The sequence below is a fragment of the Artemia sp. Qi Xiang Cuo genome, chromosome 6, assembly GCF_049724085.1.
Source record: "Artemia sp. Qi Xiang Cuo chromosome 6, ASM4972408v1, whole genome shotgun sequence".
NCBI lineage: Eukaryota > Metazoa > Arthropoda > Branchiopoda > Anostraca > Artemiidae > Artemia > Artemia sp. Qi Xiang Cuo.
In genome coordinates this window covers 35,861,350-35,881,919 of record NC_142799.1, presented here as the reverse complement: position 1 = coordinate 35,881,919, position 20,570 = coordinate 35,861,350, and the positions used below count along the sequence as shown (strand labels likewise).

The following is a 20,570-nucleotide window of genomic DNA, read 5'->3' as shown; positions in this document are numbered from 1 at the left end:
GGAATATCTGTAAGTTTTTTGTCGGTTTTTCTGCTTAAAAATTAAGATTTTGAATTGTCAAGTATAATTTAAACACAATTTTGTAACAAAGTTAAGTAATACTTTTACTGTAAAATTTCGATTAGATGGGGAGGAGAAATATTTTAAAAATTAATGAATTGAAAAGGTAGTTAATTTTTGGCCTTCTATAGTGCTGAAGCCATCTAGGCCCCCATCCTGTTATAGCCTGAACATAGACGAACATTGATCGACAACTTTATTATAAAAATCTCATTGTATTATATTTTGTTTTAATTCTTCGTTTGTTTAAATAAATGCATTTTCATCTAAGGTATTAAAAAGACTTCTGATTTGTTGCCTCAAAAACAACATATTAGAACAGGCCGTCAGGAATCAATGCAACCAGTCTTGTGTCCAGTTTAGGTTCACTTAGTTCTGAAACATTATGTAAGGTGTCTCCATGACCTGAATTTTTAAACAGATAGGCATAAAAATCACACTAAGAATCAATACAACTGCATTTTTCTTCAAAATGATATTGGTCTTGATAAGCCACTTTTGGCTCCACCCTCCAAATCAGAATTTTAAATCTAATTGATCCCCAAATTCTAAATTCCATCAGAGTTTCAACTGGGTCACTTAAATCGTTAAATTACACCCGTACCCAAGATATTGTGATGGATATACATAGATGCAATAACCTGGATGCACATGGTGTATTTTGATTTAGTTCAAAAGCCCCCTCAAGATTTCTTGAAAGTTCCAATTTGATGCCCTTATCCCTTCTTTTGATATTGCAGATACACTCTTGTGACAATCTGGATGCAGACAGTGTATTTCAATTTAGCTCAATATCCCTCTCAGATTCACTGAAAGAGTCAACATAATGCCCTTAGCCGTTCCTGCATATTGTAAATACGCCATTTTGATAAACTAGTTGCACATGCTGTGTGTCTTTGGATTTAGTTCAACATCCCCCTAGACATTTGCTGAAAGTTTCGAATTAATACAGCCGTTCCTGAGATATTGTAGAAACGTCTTTTTGACAACCTCCATACACGTAGTGTCAGTTGATTTAGTGCTACATCTCATCAGCATATCCCGAGAGTTTCAACTTAGAGCCTCTAAACGTTCCTGAGATATTGTAGAACCGTCCTTTTGACAGTTTACCTGCACATTGTGTCTTTTAAAATAGTTCAACACCCCCTGAAAGTTCCAACCTAATATGCTTAGCCATTCCTAAGTATTCCAAATATGTGTGTCCTTTTGACAACCTGGATACACATGACGTCTTCTAATTTAGTTTATATCATCCTCATCTTGCCCTGGAAGTTTCAACTTGATACTTTTAACCATTCTGGATATATTCCATGTGCACGTTTTTGGAAGTTTGGATGCGTATTGTGTCTCCTGATTAGTTCAACCTCTACCTCGACATTCCCTGAAAGATTCAACTTAATACCCACAGCCATTCCTGAAATATTACAAATGCGCCGTTTTGACAACCTGCACACACATAGTGTTTCGGTTTAGTTCAACGTACACCTCAACGTTCCCTGAAAGTTTTACTTTCATACCCATTGCCTTTTTGAAATCCAAAGATAAAACAAACCCACCTTTTCCAATAATGACACCTATACGTGAGCAATGGGCAACTTGCATAATTTACAGACCTTACCCCAAGAGGCTGTAGGGGACTTGTCATCTCCAGAAACATATTTATTGGACATTTAGACTATTTCGAAAAAAAAATAGCAATCTCAAATTTTGATCGGATGTCTGGGGGGGATGAGAGGGTAAGCTAAAATGGGCGCGGGGGAGGGCTTGTTGTTCTTTAGTCACTTTGGCTCTTAAAAAGGGCATTAGAGCTCTCAACTCCGAGTCAAATAAGGTCCTTCCAAAGTTTCTGCGATAACTCCTTTTATACAAAGTGGAGCGGAGAAAAAATAAACACGTAAATAATACATCGAAGCCATATTGCTCTGTACTTAGACAGCCCTAGGCAGCGTTATTATACCCACAAGCAATTCCCTGCGGGATTCTGCTGATAATTCCTCTGAAGATTTTTCTTCCAGAAGAAGTAGGATTCACTATTTCTTTTTTTGCAGGAACAGAGTAAAATTTTCTTTTAGGTAAAAAAAAATACCCCCCCCCCTGATACTGACTACGATACTGGTATAAAACAGTAAATTTTCAAGTTTTTTCCAGTTCTATGCAGCTTTTTAATTTAATTCAAATGTTTCATTCTCCTTTCACAGCACAGGCTTTTTCTTTCACAGCACACCTTTGCGAAAAATGTTCAAGAGTGTACATAGAACTGGACGTTTGGTGCTTAAAAGTTTCGCTTTTTGTGTAAAACTGGAAGTATATTATTCTATTGGTGCTAATTTGGATTACATTGCCCGTCTCTCCAAGTCAAGACGACAAGGGAGAGGAAATTCTACATTTATCCGCTTAATACTAACTTCCACGGATGTAATTCGTAAAAGATAACAACAAGTACTTATTTGGCAACTTGTCAACTGAAATGCTTTATATAAACGGGCTAATAACAACATTAATCACGTGTACTCCACTGCAAATATTGCCTATTTACCCAAGTTTCACAATTACTGTCCCTTTTGTTCTCTGCATATAATTTTAAACGTATTTTCCTTCCACATTTGAAAGGATTGAATGTTTTGTTTAGCCTATATATGATAACTTACTTTCAGTTTTCCTGCATTTTCCCGGGTTAACAGATGTAACACATCCAACAAATGATCCAAACTGTTTCAAGTAGTAATCCTACTAAACTCTGATGTCATTTACGTCCCATGGAACGTTATGGATGAGTCATCCGGCTAGTTGGATAAGTAATCTCGGAATGCTAAAACTCACCATTAATTCTTTAACTCTATTTGCACAAAAAAATATTTTTGGGCACAGTCAACACCCTCTTGTCACAATCAAAACATATGTATCATAAGTTTATAGAAACCTATACTATTACTACTACAACTCACTGCAAAACCAAGGTGCCTGAGGCCAACACAGTTCCGCATTCTCCTCCTTCATCCGAATCTATTCAAAGCATCCCTCTTTACATCCTCCCAAGAAGATCCAATTTCCTTTAAATCCATTCTTACGACCTTTTCTCACACTATACGGGGACAACCTGTTCTTCGTTTGACTCTAGGTGGATGGCCGAAAAGGACGATCTTTGGCAATCTGCCATTTGTCACCCGCAAGTGCGTCCTAGTCATCTTAACCTTTCTCTCATTGTAGCCCTAGATATTGGAATAGAACCAAACTTTTCGTATAACTCACTGTTTGATACACGGTCAGTCAATCAGGTATCCTCAATAATCCATACATAACTCCTCTGGAAAACATCTAACAAATCCTCCTCTGTCTTCCGAAGCGCCAAGGTTTCAGAACCGCATTTGACCACTGTCGTCACTGAAGCTTCCAATATTCTAACCTTGATCCATAGACTTATCTTTGTATTTATCCAAACTTTTTTTCAGCGGTGAAAAACAACCTGGGCCTTGGCTATTCCACTTTTGAAATCTTTTAATATCTACTAAGGTAAGTGAAGCTATCCACTTCATCGATCTTCTCCTTACCCAACATTACCTCTTCACCTTCATTTAATCCTAGTCTAAGCGATTTAGTCCTCTTAACATAAATTTTTAAAGCTGTTCTTGCACCATGAACTCTCAAAACCTCCAATAAATCATTATTTTGCTAAAATTTTCATCTAGGATGCTCAAATCATCAGCATAATCTAAGTCTCGGCGAGTTTTACCTTCCCATTTGATTCCATGCTCTCCTATTGCCTTTGCTGTATTCCTTAGGACAAAGTCCACCAAAATGATCCATATAGGTGGGGATAGAACCCAACCCTGTTTAACTCCTGATTCAAAACGAAACCAGCTACTATGACTCAAATACTTCTTGTACAAATCCCTCCTCTTTTCTACCAAGCTTAGATCGTTTTCACTAATATTCCTAGTTGCACTTTTAGCTTTCCTCTCCATAACTCCATATGCTACTTCACATACTACTCCTTAATTGTTCCATCCATTTCCTACAATGTAAAATTTTAGGCTCTTCAGTTTCAGACGCAGCTGCTCATGGAAAGTTTTTTTTTCAGCGTCATAACTTCTCAGAAGGTAGCTATCCTTCCTAAATGTCAGCTTTGGATTAATTCTAAACTACTAGATGATGATTTTTGGATGATAGGCCCTAATTATCAGATAAATGTCCTTTTCGTAACTTACTATTTCCTCTTTAAACTCATCATTGGATCCATGGCCCAGATTATGAGTCAAATGTTCTTTATGTTCCTTATTAAGTCCCTCTATGCTTGTTTCTTCTTTTGCCTTTTTTCCATGAAAATCTTTTACACTTCGAAGGAAAAATCCATTAATTAAGATTAAATTCAGCCAGACAATGACTCATCTGTAAACCCTTACAGTTGCAAACCAGTAGATGTCTTTCATCTTCAACCGGTGTTTCACTTATTTCAAAGCTGCGTAGCCAAGATCTTGGTCTGAATTGCCATGATTGGTCAGAATGTCAAAAAGGTCCCGTCCTAAAGAGGTAGGGTGTCTGTTTTTCCGTTTTACAGTAATTTCATTTCTATATTCACCAGAAGACAAATAGTAAGTTTCTTATTGTTTACAGTGTATACATTTATTTCCTAGCCTTGATTTCAGGTTTTGGAAAGTGTAGATGCTATCTTTTGCTTTAGGAGAGTTCGTCTCTTATTTTGATGATATTATGTTATCGCGTACAATAAACCCAGGAATTTTATATATAGATCAAGTTACCAGTTCAGTTTTATTTGAGGGATATCCCCCGCCTGGCACTGAGTACGGCCACCTGAAGTGACGATTGAATAGAGACATCAAAAGAAGATTTTGATCAGTATCACTACCTCCCACACTTTACAACCCAATAGTGATATTTACTTTTAACGTTAATAACAGCACTCCTATATACCCCGGTATATTGTATCGATCCTCCTTTCGATCTTGTATCGAAGAAATCGTTATTTCCTACTAAATGAACATTTGCTAAAGTTTGTCAATTGGTTCAGCAGTGTTTAAGAAAAAGCGCACAATTATACACCTAGAATCACAAGCAGTAGAGACTCTGACTCCGTGGGTCAAGGGGTCTAGAAGCTGAAAATAAGTATATAAGCGTCCTTATACACACAAAATCTTAAAATATAAAATTTGATTTCTTTACTCGATCTAGTTCTGAAATAATTAGTTTAGGCCAAAATGACACAACCACTTGCCCTAATTAATTGTTTTCACAATAATTTAAATTTTGAACTTGAGATTTACCCTGGATTGAGATTTGGTTTAGCAAACTTCAAATTAACACCCGTCCAACACAATTTCTTGTGGGAAAAAAAAAAAAACATGGACATTCAAGTGCTGCCGCTAATAAAATATTGTCCTAGGAAGTTTTTGGCTTTGGAAATGCAACAACCTGAAAGTCAATGTTTTCACGTATGACAAATTCAATGTTAAAAGTTTTTCTGGTCCCTTTTCAGAATTACACCAATTTTGTTTTTGCTATAAGTACAAGTTCAGTTTTGAGCACAAAACCTATGGCAAAACCCGCTACTTTTGGCAAAACATAGAACTATATTTTTAATTTCACTTTCTCTTGATAAATTGCTTTCGTAAATTATGTACTTGAAAGCTTAGTGCCCTCCATCTTGATTTTTTTTTTTCTAAAAGACGGTCTTATACCTGCTTAAAGTAGGTATAATGTTCACTCGTAAGATACAAATAGACAATTTATCACAAGACAAAAACACCTGGCAAAAGCTATAAATCAGAAAGTTCGCAAGGAACAACTCATAAAACTAACCAACCGAGCGTCATTCCCCAAAAGTTAAATTAGAATTGAGCAACGAGCGTGAATGAAGTGCAGGATTAATGTGGTTATTCAACCAATGTTAAAAAAGTCATTCAAAAATCTAAAATCCCAAGATTAAATGTTATTATCAGATTACAGGGTGTCATAAAAATAGACTCATTTTTAACAGCAAAATAAACATTTATTTAAAAAAATAGCAAAGTTGTTGCAACAAAATAACCAAGGAAGTACAAAGCAACGAACATGAACGTTAATTACGGGAATCTTCTTGAACATCTATTATAAGCGCCACGGGCAGTTCCATACTAATTAAATAAAGATCTCGAAGAAGCAATGATGGCTAGGTTGATAGAATTGTTGAAAAAAAATTCTTGGAGTATCTTTTTAACATCCTTGTTTGTTATTGCATTTCCAGTAGTACTTAGCGACTTTTTCGGCTTTATTTTCAGGTTTACTTCTACTATTATGACGGGTTTAGGATATCCAAGGATAGAATAGGTTTCTTTTTCAGTGTATATAAACTTTGGCAAGAGACTCAAATACCAACAAAAGCTTCTTCGTGCTCCCTTTCTGAATCCCAACTGCCCTCGTTTCGGTATAATTATTGGACAGGGAAAAGTCTTTTTCTATCAAATCTGGACATTTTTGTCATTCAATAAAATTATAATAATAACAACAAGGGGATTAATATCCGGAGGAATCATCTAAATCTCCAGACTTGTTAGGCAAAGTAGGCTGAAAAACGTCCAAGCGGGCTGATAACCGTTTCTTATGCATAACAAAAAGTAAAAAAAAAAATCGCAAATTGAACTAGATTTTAACTTTAAGAAAACAAAAAGTTAAATCCGGTATACTAATAACAACATAAATGTACACAGATTCCAGTTTTGGAGCAGGAGTAAAAGAATTTTGGTGGGTAAAGGAGGGTGGATCAACAACACAAAAGGCACATTGTTAGATCATGCTTTTCCAGTTTTGGCTGAGGAGGGTTTTTTCCAAAAGATTCTCAGGTGCTTTCTCCTCTCTTTTCAGGTATGACAATCAAGAATCTGAGAAAATTACAATTAACAAGGTTGGAAATTCTTATTGAACTTACGTCAAGGCTACCTAAGCAGACGTTTCAACATCTCCCAGGTCTACAACCGTGACATCGTCCATGAATATATTGTCCTCTTCTTCAGCGTTGATTTCGACCATTTCATCTTTTGAAGTACCTTCTCTACATACCCATTCCCCGTTAACGAAACTAAATGTGTCATTTACTTCTTCAAAATGCTTAAATGTCGACTGCAATAAAAATAAATAAGTTAAATAAAATATAATTTTTTTAAAATAGATTCTTAAACAAATATATATATATATATATATATATATATATATATATATATATATATATATATATATATATATATATATATATATATATATATATATATATATATATATATATATATATATATATATATATATATATATATATATATATATATATATATATATATATATGTGTGTATATATATACCGACTACTGTTGTAAAACATTTGCCCGCGGTGGGTTTTGACAGATGAATTATATCGATCAATTTGCGACAGAGCCGCTTCTTCGGGGTTGGTAACACTGTACTGGCACGTAAAATTGATCGATACCTATTGCTTGTCCACGGTGGTAAACGCAGCAAAAACTTTGCATACTTATAGTACAGTGAACGCAATTTCAGTTTATCTGTAGCCGTAAAAATGCACAAAAATGGGCTAAGATGTAGATAGTGAGGCAAAACCACAGCATTGTACACCTGGGCCAACAGACGACAATCAGACTTCCGCTTATTTGCCACTATACAGCTATACGTAAAAGAAGACCGCTTCTGAAAATGAGAAAGCAGTAACCGCCACGTCTCTAGTATTGACCACTCAATAGGGACACCCAGATATACAATATCATCCGCGAACTCAACAATGGAATCACCAAGAGTGAAACTCAGACCAGCAACAGATTTCGAGTTAAAAAGCAGCATTTCGGACTTTTCAGCATTAAACTGGAGTCCAATATGGGCATACTCTTGTTGCGACTTGATAAAATTAGCTTCTAACCCATGCAGTGGCCGACACAGGTTCAGCACATCATCTGCATAACCAATCAAAGACAAATCAATACCACGCAGAATATAAGTCATAAGTGGTTTTGATTGTGGCCTTACAATATTGTTATTAAATGCTGTCGGTAACGAAATATCATCTTGTCTCACTCCCTTCTTTACCGGGAGAAGGGGATTTCCACGCGGAGAAACAGCAGAATCATATAAAAGACTACTACAGTCCTTAGCTACTAGAGGGAGCCTAAGTTCCACTTTCAGATTTTCATACATGTCAACCAGCGGGGCTAGGATGCAGGGTCAACACCGGCCAAACCCAAATCAAATATAATCTCCTCGGCGAGAAGTCAATCAAATGCGTGTCTTACATCATGGGCAGCTAAAGCAATGCTTTCACCGTGTTTTTCTGCATCAACTAAAGCAGATACCAAAGCAAAAAGAGCATGACCACACCCAAGGTGAGACTGAGAATCAAACTGGTGGGCCTGAACTGTACATTTAGTTCACAATTCATCAATTGTAAAATTCTCAAAAATATTACATAACAAAGTTGCAACTGCTATTGGGCGAAAAGACGAACACTCAGAAGGAGGTATATTCTTCTTAGGGACGGGAGTCAAACATCCAATTGAAAAAGAATCAGGGACAAATCCAAGATTAAATATCGTTTGGTAAAGAGGACTAAGTGTTCCATAAACAGTTCACCACACAATGGCAAATGCTTTGCAGAAATCCGATCAAATCCTCTTGACTTTATTTTTCTTCTGTTTACCAATTGCAGAAATAATCAGGTTCTTTGTAATAATGAGTCCTGGACTAAAAGCATGCACAAAAAAATTTCAAAGTTTCACTTTAAAACTATTATGCAGACGTTAATCTGGAGCAGAAATTTTTTTTTTCTGTAATGCTCAACCCATGAGGAAAGTTGTATACAAGACGGTATTTGGATTCGCATATTTTTTACAAGACTGTACCACAGCTTATTTGGCCGCAACCGAACTTCTTCTGAGCAAGACGAGATAATTGAACTCCGATGCAGAGAAAGCTGCTTTGCAAACTGGCGTTTTGTATAAATATACAGTTTTCGCAGCCAACCATCCTGCGGTTTATCCGCTTCAATCCAAACCGAAAGCCAAAACTTAGCAGAAAAGCAAGCATTTCGCAAATTATAATTAGTTGACCAGCCGGGCTCTTCAGTTCCAACTTTTACTCGCCTGATAGGTACTGCTGATCTTTCTGAAAGAGCTAGGGCATGAGTAAGTTCACTGCAATAAATGTTCAGCCTAACTCGAGAATCACATAAATTCTTTCTTCAACTCTGCATCAACATATCAAACGGTATACAAATCATTGTGAGAACATCATTGCACGTCCTAGAAAAGATCTGGAGATGCCCTGTCCCAATCATTAGCATAAAATACAGATTGCTTTTTGGAAGCCGGTTATATATATATATAGGGGCCACAATCACCAATCTGAGCACTAAAAGACAAAGGAAAATGATCTGACGTAAAATTAGAATCACTAACAATAACTTCCGCGATAGTTACGGATGACCTGTGACAAAGATGGTCTAAGTTAGATGTCCTGCCCGAATTATGGGCGTAAGTAAAACTCTCATTCTTCGGTGCAACTACATAACCATCATCGAACAGACATAAAATAATACTTGGGCGATCGTAATCACCAGAAGAATTAAGCGGGTCGGTTAGGTCACAATTGAAGTCACCAGTCGCGATACAGCATAAACCCTGCTCTTTTATTTTTAGTAAGCATTTAGATAAACGACCAGTACTAATGACAAAAAGTCTCTCAGATCGATCGTCACGGTAGTTCGTGAGCAGATAAATGTTTAGCACAACAAAATTCTGGATTCTAATTGCTAAAAAGTCACTTGCTGAATTGAAACAGCTTGAAATTGTTGACAATATTTTACTTACTATCAATGATCCTAATTATTTTGGGAAAGAATGTTATTTCATAGAGCGGCCAGATGGTACCGGTAAAACATTTACGAGCGGCACTAATGACAAAAAGTCTCTCAGATCGGTCGTCAGGGTAGTTCGTTGACAGATAAATGTTTAGCAAAACAAAATTCTGGATTCCAATTACTAAAGTCATTTGCTGAATCAAAATAGACGAAGGAAAACATGACTTCACAAAGGTTGCTAGACCCCCAAAAGGCCGGCCACCAGACTGAGAGTGGCGTGCAGTGACCGAGAACACTTTAGTATTGGTTGATAGTTCCAAAAGGCTCAGGCTCAAAGTAGTTGCAAAGTGCTCCTCAATACACATTATGTCACATTTAGATAAAAACTCCATTAAAAACACAGACCGATTTAGCAAATTTCCATTTAGATTCCATGAGATATTCGCATTAAAGATGGAGGATCCTTGGTTCATTTCTTCATTGCACCTTGAGTGGGCAGGTTTTATACTCATTTTGATAGGGGTTTATCATTGTTTATCGCCTTATTGGTCGGACACCTTACACTGTAACATGTATGGCCATACATATATATATATATATATATATATATATATATATATATATATATATATATATATATATATATATATATATATATATATATATATATATTTTATATATAAATATATATATATATATATTGTTGGGACCTTTGGCCGTTTTGTTTCAGAAAAATGCCCTTTTTATAAATTTAACTTCATTTATCTTCAATATCTAAACCTCGGGAAAGCTTTTATTACGAGACGTCTGAAGGAATCCACAAATTAGTTAATGTCTGAAAAAGCCAGGTGAGCGATGACTCATACAACTTAAACTTACAACTTGAAAAGCTTCAAAGGATGCTGGGAGTTTAATTTGATTCCGCCATTCATCGCCTTTGGTCAGGGGTGCGCGCGCAAAGGCGCGTCTCAAAGTGTATTGCAAGAATTTTTATCTTTAGTTCCGTTTTTGAGTTCTGATATATATATGTGGTTGTGAATACAGATAAGAAATCTTTCTTTATATCTTTGACCTATTTTGATTGGCCTAGGTAGGGTCGGCAGCTTACAGCTAGACTGAGATTAGATTAGCTTGGTATAGAAAAAGAATCGTATACTAAGCCAGAGATCTTTCCTTGAGGGGGAATTGGGGAGTTGGATCTTTATGGTACCTGAGGCGTGTGGCACACTGAAACCACGAGGAAAGTATACTTGCCAGGGAACCCTGAGGGTTCTGTAAACCGCCAGAGACGGGAAAAGCAGAAATCCGTAGCGCGTAGAAGTTAAACTGGCTTTTGGGGTACCGCCATCTCTCAGGTTAGAGCCTGTTGCAGAATGTCAGACAACTTTTTGACACTTCTGAAATTTCGGTAATTGAGATAGTCAATTAAACATGGATAATTATTTCTGGGTTGCAGTTCATTTGGATTAAAAAGTGCCACAAATATGTATTTTAGAAACGATAACACACATAAATTCTGTTACTTACAGTGATTTAAAAATCCATAACTGTACCGTAATGCCAAAAGTAACTTTCAAGTTAAAACCTAATCAAAACACAATGTACATAATGTTGGACGCCACTCTGAACGAAAACATGCTGATTTAAATGACACTAAAAATCATTTCCATCCTCTGGAAATATAATTCCAGACTCTATACAGCTAAACAAAGTTCATGTGGATCAAACCTGAAAGAATAAGCTATTTTCTGCTTTTAAACTCTTTTTATTATTATGAAATAATTAGTGGAATGTTAGTATACAGAACACGGGCTTGTTACAAAAGAATGCACACAAATATACAAATTGTGTCCTTTTTGGCCAAAGTGGCTGATTTCTGACCCAATATAAAAGCAATAGCAAAATAAGGGATAAAAAGAATTAATAATACTGATATTTTGATTTCAGTTTCCATAATTAACTTTATGGGTTTTTTTTTAGTAACACTAAATATTGTCTACCGTGTTGCTTTTTTTCTCAGAGGCGATCTTAATTTTCTTCTAAAAGCAGCTATCTTAATTGCATTTTTTTCCTCAGTTAAACTGGTTCCTACTCTACGTTAGCTCAGTATTAACATTTGCTCTTCTGTACCAGCTATTCGTTTTTTGCACTCGCTGATATTAACACTAAAGCAGAGGAGGTTTTGTCAAAATTTTCCCAGGTCACGGTACTAAGGCTTTGGCTAGATTTTCCCCGTGTTCAATAAGCTCATTGCAATTGATTTTGTATTTTTTTAGCGTTCAATAGGCTATTGCGATTTTTGAATTGCGTTCAAAAGCGCCTATTGAAACCTATTAGATTAATTAGTTGCTTATTGTGCGTTAGAAGTGGATAAACTGCAATAAGTTCTATTCTAGACAGAGAATTCTTGATGTCTTTATCTATCAAGATAAATAAAAAATCTTCAGTTAGAACCTTTCTGAAAAGGTGGATGGAGCTCCAACATTTTAAAACTCCAATCATTTTTTTTTTCGTTTCAACTATAATTTTTGGTACAATAGGAACAACATACAGCATACAGCATGGAACATCAGGTTGAACGTGGGGTTTATTAGGGGGATATTAAACTAGATCAAAAGGGAAGTAAAGAGAGAAGTTAAAACTTAAAGCAGGATATATCTAAAAAACTTAAATATACTGAATTTTGAGATTTTCCAATATCTGTAAAATTCTGAAAGCTCTGATATCTGTTATTAAAAGTCTGATGTCTGTAATCTACTGAAAACACATCAAAACCGGGTTAATATTCAAAATACAGTAAATTTAAAAAAAAGAAGCAACAAATGTTTTTGCATAACTTAGCGTCAAAGCTGGTCCAGTTAAGGGGACCGGGATGTATTAATTCTTGTATTCATTAGGCTATTATGTTTGTGGAGACCATTTTTTGGGAGTCAAATGATGATACGCTTGAAATGATTCTTTTCTGACAAATAAAGCGATACTTTCTAGATATTCATGTTCTGTTTACATGTGTAAATGCCAGACACAAATGGTTAAACCTAGTCAATATTCAGTGTGCTGTGACTACTCAATTCTTTTTCTGTCAGACTTAAGCCCATTACTTAATATTCATGATTCGCGAGAAATACAAGTTTCGCACCTTCGTAATTGCAAACGCTGACTACATGATTCGCGTTGGTATGAGACACGAACGATTATCAATAAATTTTAGACAGCTGAAATGTAGATGTCATATAAGTAGCTGGAATCGAAGTTACAAGAAGTCTTAATTACGGTTAGATCATTATTATCCTCTTGTTTAATTGTTTTGACACAATTCATTTTGAGTAATCATATTTAGAGATAACTTTTAATATGTGTTAATTTTCTCAGGTTCTGTTTTTATTCTGCATTGCTTCACTTCTACTTGTTATTAAATAATAAAAAAAAAAACAAGATTTTTTTAACTGAAAGTAAGAAGCGACATTAAAACTTAAAACGAACAGAAATTATTCCGTATATGAAAGGGGCTGTCCCCTCCACAACGCCTCGCTCTTTACGCTAAAGTTCTTGATTTTTTTTAAAATAAGTTGTGAGACAAAGTCAAACTTTAGCGTAAAGAGCGAGACGTTGAGGAGGGAAAATTGAGGAGACGTTGAGGAGCGAGAAGTTATTGAATAATTTCTGTTCGTTTTAAGTTTTAATGTCGCTCCTTACTTTCAGTTAAAAAAAAACAACTTGTTTTGGTATTCCTTTAGCATATCTACTCTTTTTGGCCTGCTACCTACTAGTTTGGTTAATACTAATGAAATAAAATAAATGGGATGACTGTATAATAGTTTAGAAACAAATTTGGGCTATATATTTGCACATTAGGGGGGGGGGGAAATAGCATATGTTAAATACGTAACCTAACCTAGGTACCTTTCCCCCCCCCCAAAAAAAAAAAAAAAAAAAAAAAAAAAAAAAAAAAAAAAACCTTTAAATATCGTATACGCAATTAAAACCACGCTATACATTGTATTTCTCTACAGCGGTGTCTTGCATCATCCCGCAAAAACGGGTTTGTCATCGCGTCTTCAGTTTGAGATATATAAAAGAGTAGGTATACTAAAGGAGTACCCTTGTTTTTTTTATTTAATTTCTGAACGTTTTTGATTTAATGCAGCTTTGATTGTGGCTCACCGCACATGAATAATTAAAACGAAATTTGCATATTAATTTTACTTTTTCTAAATGGCTTTCTCGAAAATTTTGTCCTGACGTAACTTACGAACTTCTATATTCGTATATTTTTATTACGTATATTAGGGGGTTCGCTCTCTAGTCAATACCTCACTGTATACGCTAAAGTTGATATTTTTTTCTAATTCTTTAAGAATGACCCCTTAATCACAAAGGCTGTTAATTAGAATAAATAGCTCTGATGAAATAACAAAAAAAAACTTTAGCGTAAAGAGCGAGGTAATGACTAGGGGGCGAACCCAATCATATATGTAATAATTTCTGTTCGTTGTAAGTTTCGATGTTACTCCTTACTTTCAGTTGAAAAAATGTTGTTTTTTTTTATTATTTAATTTCTGATCGATTTTTTAAATAATGCTGGGAAATCCGGCACCCCTTTATAGCAATGTCCCTTCCCCATGATAACTTCCTCTATGAAAACATCCTCCCACGTAACCCCTGACCCAACCCCCCCCCCCCCAACTACCAGAAAAAATCCCCCTGAAAACTTCTGTATATTTTCAAATAGCCAATAGGCTATTATATTTAATTATTGGGAAAAGCTCATAACTTGCTGGCGTTCCCCCGGGGTCTTTGAGTGATTACTTAGTACGCAAAAACATAGTTATTCTATTTTTCGACCAAGTTGAACACAGTTGTTGTCTAAAAATTTTGATCGGGTAACTTTGGGAAAAAATTTAGCGTTGTAGGGGGCCTAGTTGCCCTCCATTTTTTCGTCACTTAAAAAGGGAACTAGAACTTTTAATTTCCGTTCGAATGAGCCCTCCCGCGATATTCTAGGACCACTGGTTCGATACGATTACCCCTGGTAAAAAAAAAGTTTGACTCTGATACGCTGAATCTGATGGTGTGATTTTCATTAAAGTTCTATGACTTTAGGGGGTGTTTCCCCCTTTTTTCGAAAATAAGGCAAATTTTCTCAGGTGCGTAACTTTTGATGGGTAACACTAAACTTGATGGAACTTATATATTTGAAATCAGCATAAAAATCCGATTCTTTCGATGTATCTATTGGTATCAAAATTCCGTTTTTTTCGGTTTCGGTTACTATTGAGCCGGGCCGCTCCTTACTTACAGTTCGTTACCACGAACTGTTTGACTTAGACGATTATCAATATAATATTATTATAACTCAAATGTTACCTACCATGGCCATCACGAGAAACGTCAGTATAAATTCAAACTTTGCAGTAGCTTTTGGTAATATTTTGTTGGAAAAGTTTAATATGTATTATATATTATGAATTTTTTACAAAATTCGAAATATCGAATCATGGGGGATGAAGCTATTTCTTTGATTCATGAAAGATCGTCAAAACCCGGATTAGTCACTGTTTTTACGCCTTTTTGAGAAATGAACTCAATAGATTCTCTCAATAGAGTGAACTCAATAGATTTTTTTCTTCCAAGATGATAGTTAGCATCAGGTATGAAAAAAGTTCCAAAGTGGCCAGGAACAGAACTCGACAAAATTCCAAAAGCTGCTGACAAATTCAGGGATAGTGGAAGCACTGGCATTTTCTGACAAAATTTGCCAACAAATCTTACAAGGCCATGAAAACTGTCAAGTAGCATGCCTACTATGCTACCCCACTTTTTGCACAACGGGTTACCATGTTATATCGTAATTCTGAATGATCCCAATTAAATTTGAGGAACTTCAATGACAGACTCCACACACAAGGCGCCGAAACTATGTTTTTACAATCAATTATCTTGACATAAAATTTCACAAAACAAGGCTTCCACGATGGATTTCCTCGGTCAATTTATTTTCATACAACTTAAAACTTAATCTTTCTGTTGTTTTTTACTTCAAAGATCAAGCAAATAATAAAGGGAAAAAATAGCCAAGCTACAATTGTAAATTTCATCTGACAATGTGTTAAACGGCAGGGTAACTTTTTAAACTTACCTCTCATTTACATCAGAAATAAAATTTATCAGAATTAATACATCAGAATTATATTTGGAAAGAGCATAAAAAAAGGCATCGAGTGGTGTGTTTGAAATCGGAAGTTCTAGTGCCCTTTTTAAGAGTCAAAAGTGATCGGAGGGCAACTTGAACCCCCCCCCCACGCCCTTTTCCCCCAAATACAGAGGCAACGTTATAGCAATGCCTATAATAAAGGCCATACAGCTCCAATGTTTTATTATTATTATTTTTTTCCAAGTTGCACTTCATATGGAAGGGGTCATCGCATAAACTTCAGAAGGGACTCATTCGATTGGAAATCGGACGTTCTAGTGTCCTTTTTAAGAGTCAAAAGTGATCGGAGGGCAACTAGCACCCCCTCCCCGACGCCCTTTTTCCCCAAATACATCCGATCAAAATTTTGAAATAGCCATTTTGTTAAAAAATAGTTCAAAGATCATATAACGAAAACTCCGGGGTCAACATAACTCCTCAGAGCCCAGGGCAGGCGTTTGAAGTTATGCCATGGGGGCATATATGGTTCTTATAGAAGGGATGCTCGTATAAACTTCAGAAGTGGCTCATTTGATTGGAAATTGAAAGTTCTAATTATCTTTCTATGAGACAAAATGGATTGGAGGGCATTTACCCCCCCCCCTCACACACACAAATACACCCTCTTTTCCCCCAGTTTGTTTGAAATAGTCCAACGAACAGATAACAAAAACTCCGGGGTCAACATACCCCCCCCCTAGAGCTCGAGGAAAGGGTTGCAACTTATGCCCTGGGGGTATATAAAGTTTTTACGGAAGAAGCGGTCATATCAACTTCGGAAGGGACTCAAATGATAAGAAATTGAAAGTTCTAATTCCCTTTTTAAGAGTCAAAAGTGATCCATTGACAATTAGCCTTGCCCCCCCCCCCCCACCAACCCTCTTTTCCCAAAATGCGTCCCATCGAATTTTTTATATAGACATTTTGTTCCAAACAGACCAAAGATCATATAACAAAGGCTCCAGGGATAACACAGCCCACCAGAATCTGGGGGGTAAGTGTTGCAAGTTATGCCCGGGGGCATATAAGGTTTTTATGGAAGATATGGTAATATAAACTTCAGAGGGAGCTATTTTGATTTTAAATCGGATTTCTAGTGCCCTTTTTAAGAGTCAAAAGTGATGGGGGGCAACTAGTCCTCCCCCCCAAGGCCCCTTTTCCCCCAAAAGCATCTGATCAAAATTTTGAGATAGCAATTTTCTTCAAAAATAGCCTAAGGTAAAATAACAAGAAATCAGGGGTCGATACAACCCCCCAGACCCCGGAGGAAGAGTCGTAACTTATGCCCCGGGGGCAGATAAGGTATTATGTAAAGGGTGGTCGTACAAACACTAGAGTTGGCTCATTTGATTGGAAATTTAAGTTTCTATTCACCTTTAAGAGTCATCAAAAGTGATCGGCGGGCATACACCCCCCCCCCCCCCACACCCTCTTTTCCCCAAATACATCCGATCAAAATTTTGAGAGAGCCATTTTGTTTAAAATAGTCCAACAATCAGATGACAAAACTTGGGGGTCAACATATCCCCCCCCCCAAAAAAAAAGAAGAAAAACGAAACCCAAGGGAAAGGTTGTAACTTATACCTCAAAGGCATATAAGGTTTTTACGGAAAAGGTGGTTGTATAAACTTCGGAGATGGCTCAAATGATTAGACATTGAAAGTTCTAGTTCCCTTTTTAAGATTCAAAAGTGATCTGATGGCAACTAGCCTCCCGCCCCCCCGCCCCAAATCCAAGGCCATAAGGCTCCAATTTTTTTTCCAGGAGCACTTCCTATTGAATAGATGGTCGTATAAACTTCGAAGGGGGCTCATTCAATTGGAGACCGGAAGTTATACCTTTTTAGGAGTCAAAAGTTATCGGAGGACAAATGGTCCCAGCGCTCATTTCTTCCCAAATACATCTGGTTAAATTTTTAATCTTATTTCAAGGATAAGATAGCGAAATTTTCGGAGTAGGCAAAGCCCCTCAGGGCCGAGGGGCAGGCGTTGTAAGTTATGCTCTGGGGACATGCATGGTTTTTATGGAAGGGCTGCTCGTATAAACTTCAGAAGGGGTTCATTTGATTGGAAATTGACAGTTCTAGTTCACTTTTTTTTAAGAGTCAAAAGAGATCAGATGTCACCTAGCCCCCCGCTCCCAACCCTTTTTTCCCCAAACCCATCCAATAAAAATTTGAAGGTAGCGATTTTATTGAAAATAGTTCAAACATCACGCCGCGCGGGCATATAAAGTTTTTATGTAAGGGGCTATCCTCTTAGGTTCAGAGGTAGCTCATTTGACTGGAAATTGAAAGTTCCAGTTACCTTTTTAAGAGTCAAAGTGATCGAAGGGCATCTATCCCCTCCCCCCTTACACCCTCTTTTCCTTAAATGTATCTGATGGATTTGAGATAGCCAATTTCTTTGAAATAGTCCAACGATCAAATAACAAAATTTCGAGGTCAACATGCCCCCCTCCCCCAGAGCGTGGGGAACTAAGGGTTGTAACTTGTGCCGCGGAGTTATATAAGGTTTTATGGAAGAGGTGGTTGTTTAAACTTCGGAGAGGACTAAAATAATTAGAAATTCAAAATTCTAGTTCCCTTTTTAAGAGCCAAAAGTGATCCGACAGGAACTAGCCCCCCTCCCCCAACAAACCTCTTTTCCCCAATTGCGTCCGATAGAATTTTTTTTATAGAGCCATTTTGTTCAAAATTGACAAAAAATCAGATAACAAAACTCCAGGGATAACACAGCCCCCCCCCCCCCTCTCCAGAAACCGGTTGCAAGTGTTGTAAGTTATGCTCCCGGGGCATATAAGGTTTTTATGGAAGGGATGATAGTAGAAACTTCAGAGAGGGCTCATTCGATTGTAAATCGGAATCTCTAGTACCCATTTTAAGAGTTAAAAGAGATTGGAGGGCAACTAGCCCCCCCCCCCAAAGCATCTGATGAAAGTTTTGAGAAGGCAATTTTGTTCAAAATAGTTTGAAGATAAAATAACAAACTCTGGGTTAACACAACCCGCCCGAACCAGTGGGCAAGTGTTGTAAGTTATGCAGCGGGAGCATGTAAGGTTTTTATGTAACGGGTGGTCACATAAACTTCAGAGGGGGCTCAAATGATTGGAAGTTGAAAGTTCTAGTTACCTTTTTAAGAGTCAAAAGTGAACGGAGGGCATCTACCCCCTCACATACAACTCCTTTTCTCCAAAGGCACTCAACCAAAATTTTGAGAGAACCATTTTTTTAAAATAGTCCAAAAATCAGATAACAAAACTACGGAGTTAACATCCCCCCACCCCCTAGATCCCGGGGGAAGGGTTGTTAATCTGATGGAAACTAACCCACGTCCACCAACCTTATTTTCCCCAAATGCGTCCCCAAACCCGGGGTCAAGTATTGTAAATTATGTTCCGGGGGCATATAAGGTTTTTATGAAAGAAATGATTGTATAACTTCGTCGGGGGTTAATTCTATTGAAAATTGAGAGTTCTAGTTTCCTTTTTAAGAGTCAAAAGGGACCGGAGGGCAACTAGCCCTCCTGCCCTCTTTACCCCAAATCCATCGGATCGAATTTTTGAGATAGCCATTTTGCTAAAATAAGTTAAAAAATAGGATAACAAAAACTCCAGGGTCAACACAACCCCCCCAAGCCCTGGGGCAAGTGTGGTATGTTATGTCCGGGGGGCATATAAGGTTCTTAGGTGAGGGTTTTGAAAATAGTTCAAAGATCAGATAAACTGAACCCCCACTCAAAAAAATTATGAGTGATATTGTATTTCAAACCGTAAGTTAGCTGACCTCTGGCCTTCTCTGCATGGCCCGCCCCCCCCCCCAAAAAAAAAGAAAAAAATTGTTAACGCTATTTTATTCTAAAAATTATGGCAACTCACCCCTGGCCCTCCATGGCCCGATACCCCTCCCTCTCCCAAAAACTTATCAATAATAGATCGTGCGAACTGACCCCTGGCCTCCCCTCCATGCCCTCCCCTCCACACACACAAAAAGCAACTTATTAACGATATTTTATTACAAAAATCATGGGAGCTGACCCCTGGCCCTCCATCCATGCCCCACCCCCCAACTAAAAAACTTATTAACGATATCCTATTCCAAATATCATGGGAAATTAGTCTAATTTTATTAGCTCTTTCCAAATTTTGAAATGATGAGATTTCAGAAATTAATATCATTATATATCAAATATTCAGTTTAATTTTATTAGTTCTTTCCAAGACTGTGCAAGCCAAATAACGCTTCGCTACAAACAAGAGTTTGGATACTGCCCCCTTCCCTAGCTGTAAAAGTCTAAAGCCTAGTACGTCATTGGTGCTTCGCTGAAAAAGGAATTATTTTACAAACATTTTCTTTTCCAGTTACGGCATTGCAGCATTGAAAATGAAAATAAAATTACAGTGAAATAAAATCTTGAACTGATGATCTTTCAACAATTAATAGCATTATACATCAAACATTCAGTTTGACTTT

General features: G+C 36.8%; 1 protein-coding gene across 1 annotated transcript in view; it reads right to left on the bottom strand.

The window, feature by feature from the left end:
• Window positions 1-20,570, bottom strand: part of LOC148951172 (zinc finger SWIM domain-containing protein 3-like) — a 91,692-nt gene that overhangs the window by 25,759 nt on the left and 45,363 nt on the right. Inside the window, exon 6 of the mRNA XM_089090697.1 lies at window positions 6,980-7,170. Coding sequence (XP_088946823.1) covers window positions 6,991-7,170 — 180 coding nt within the window. The 3' untranslated portion in view covers window positions 6,980-6,990. The remainder of the gene's footprint in view (window positions 1-6,979; window positions 7,171-20,570) is intronic.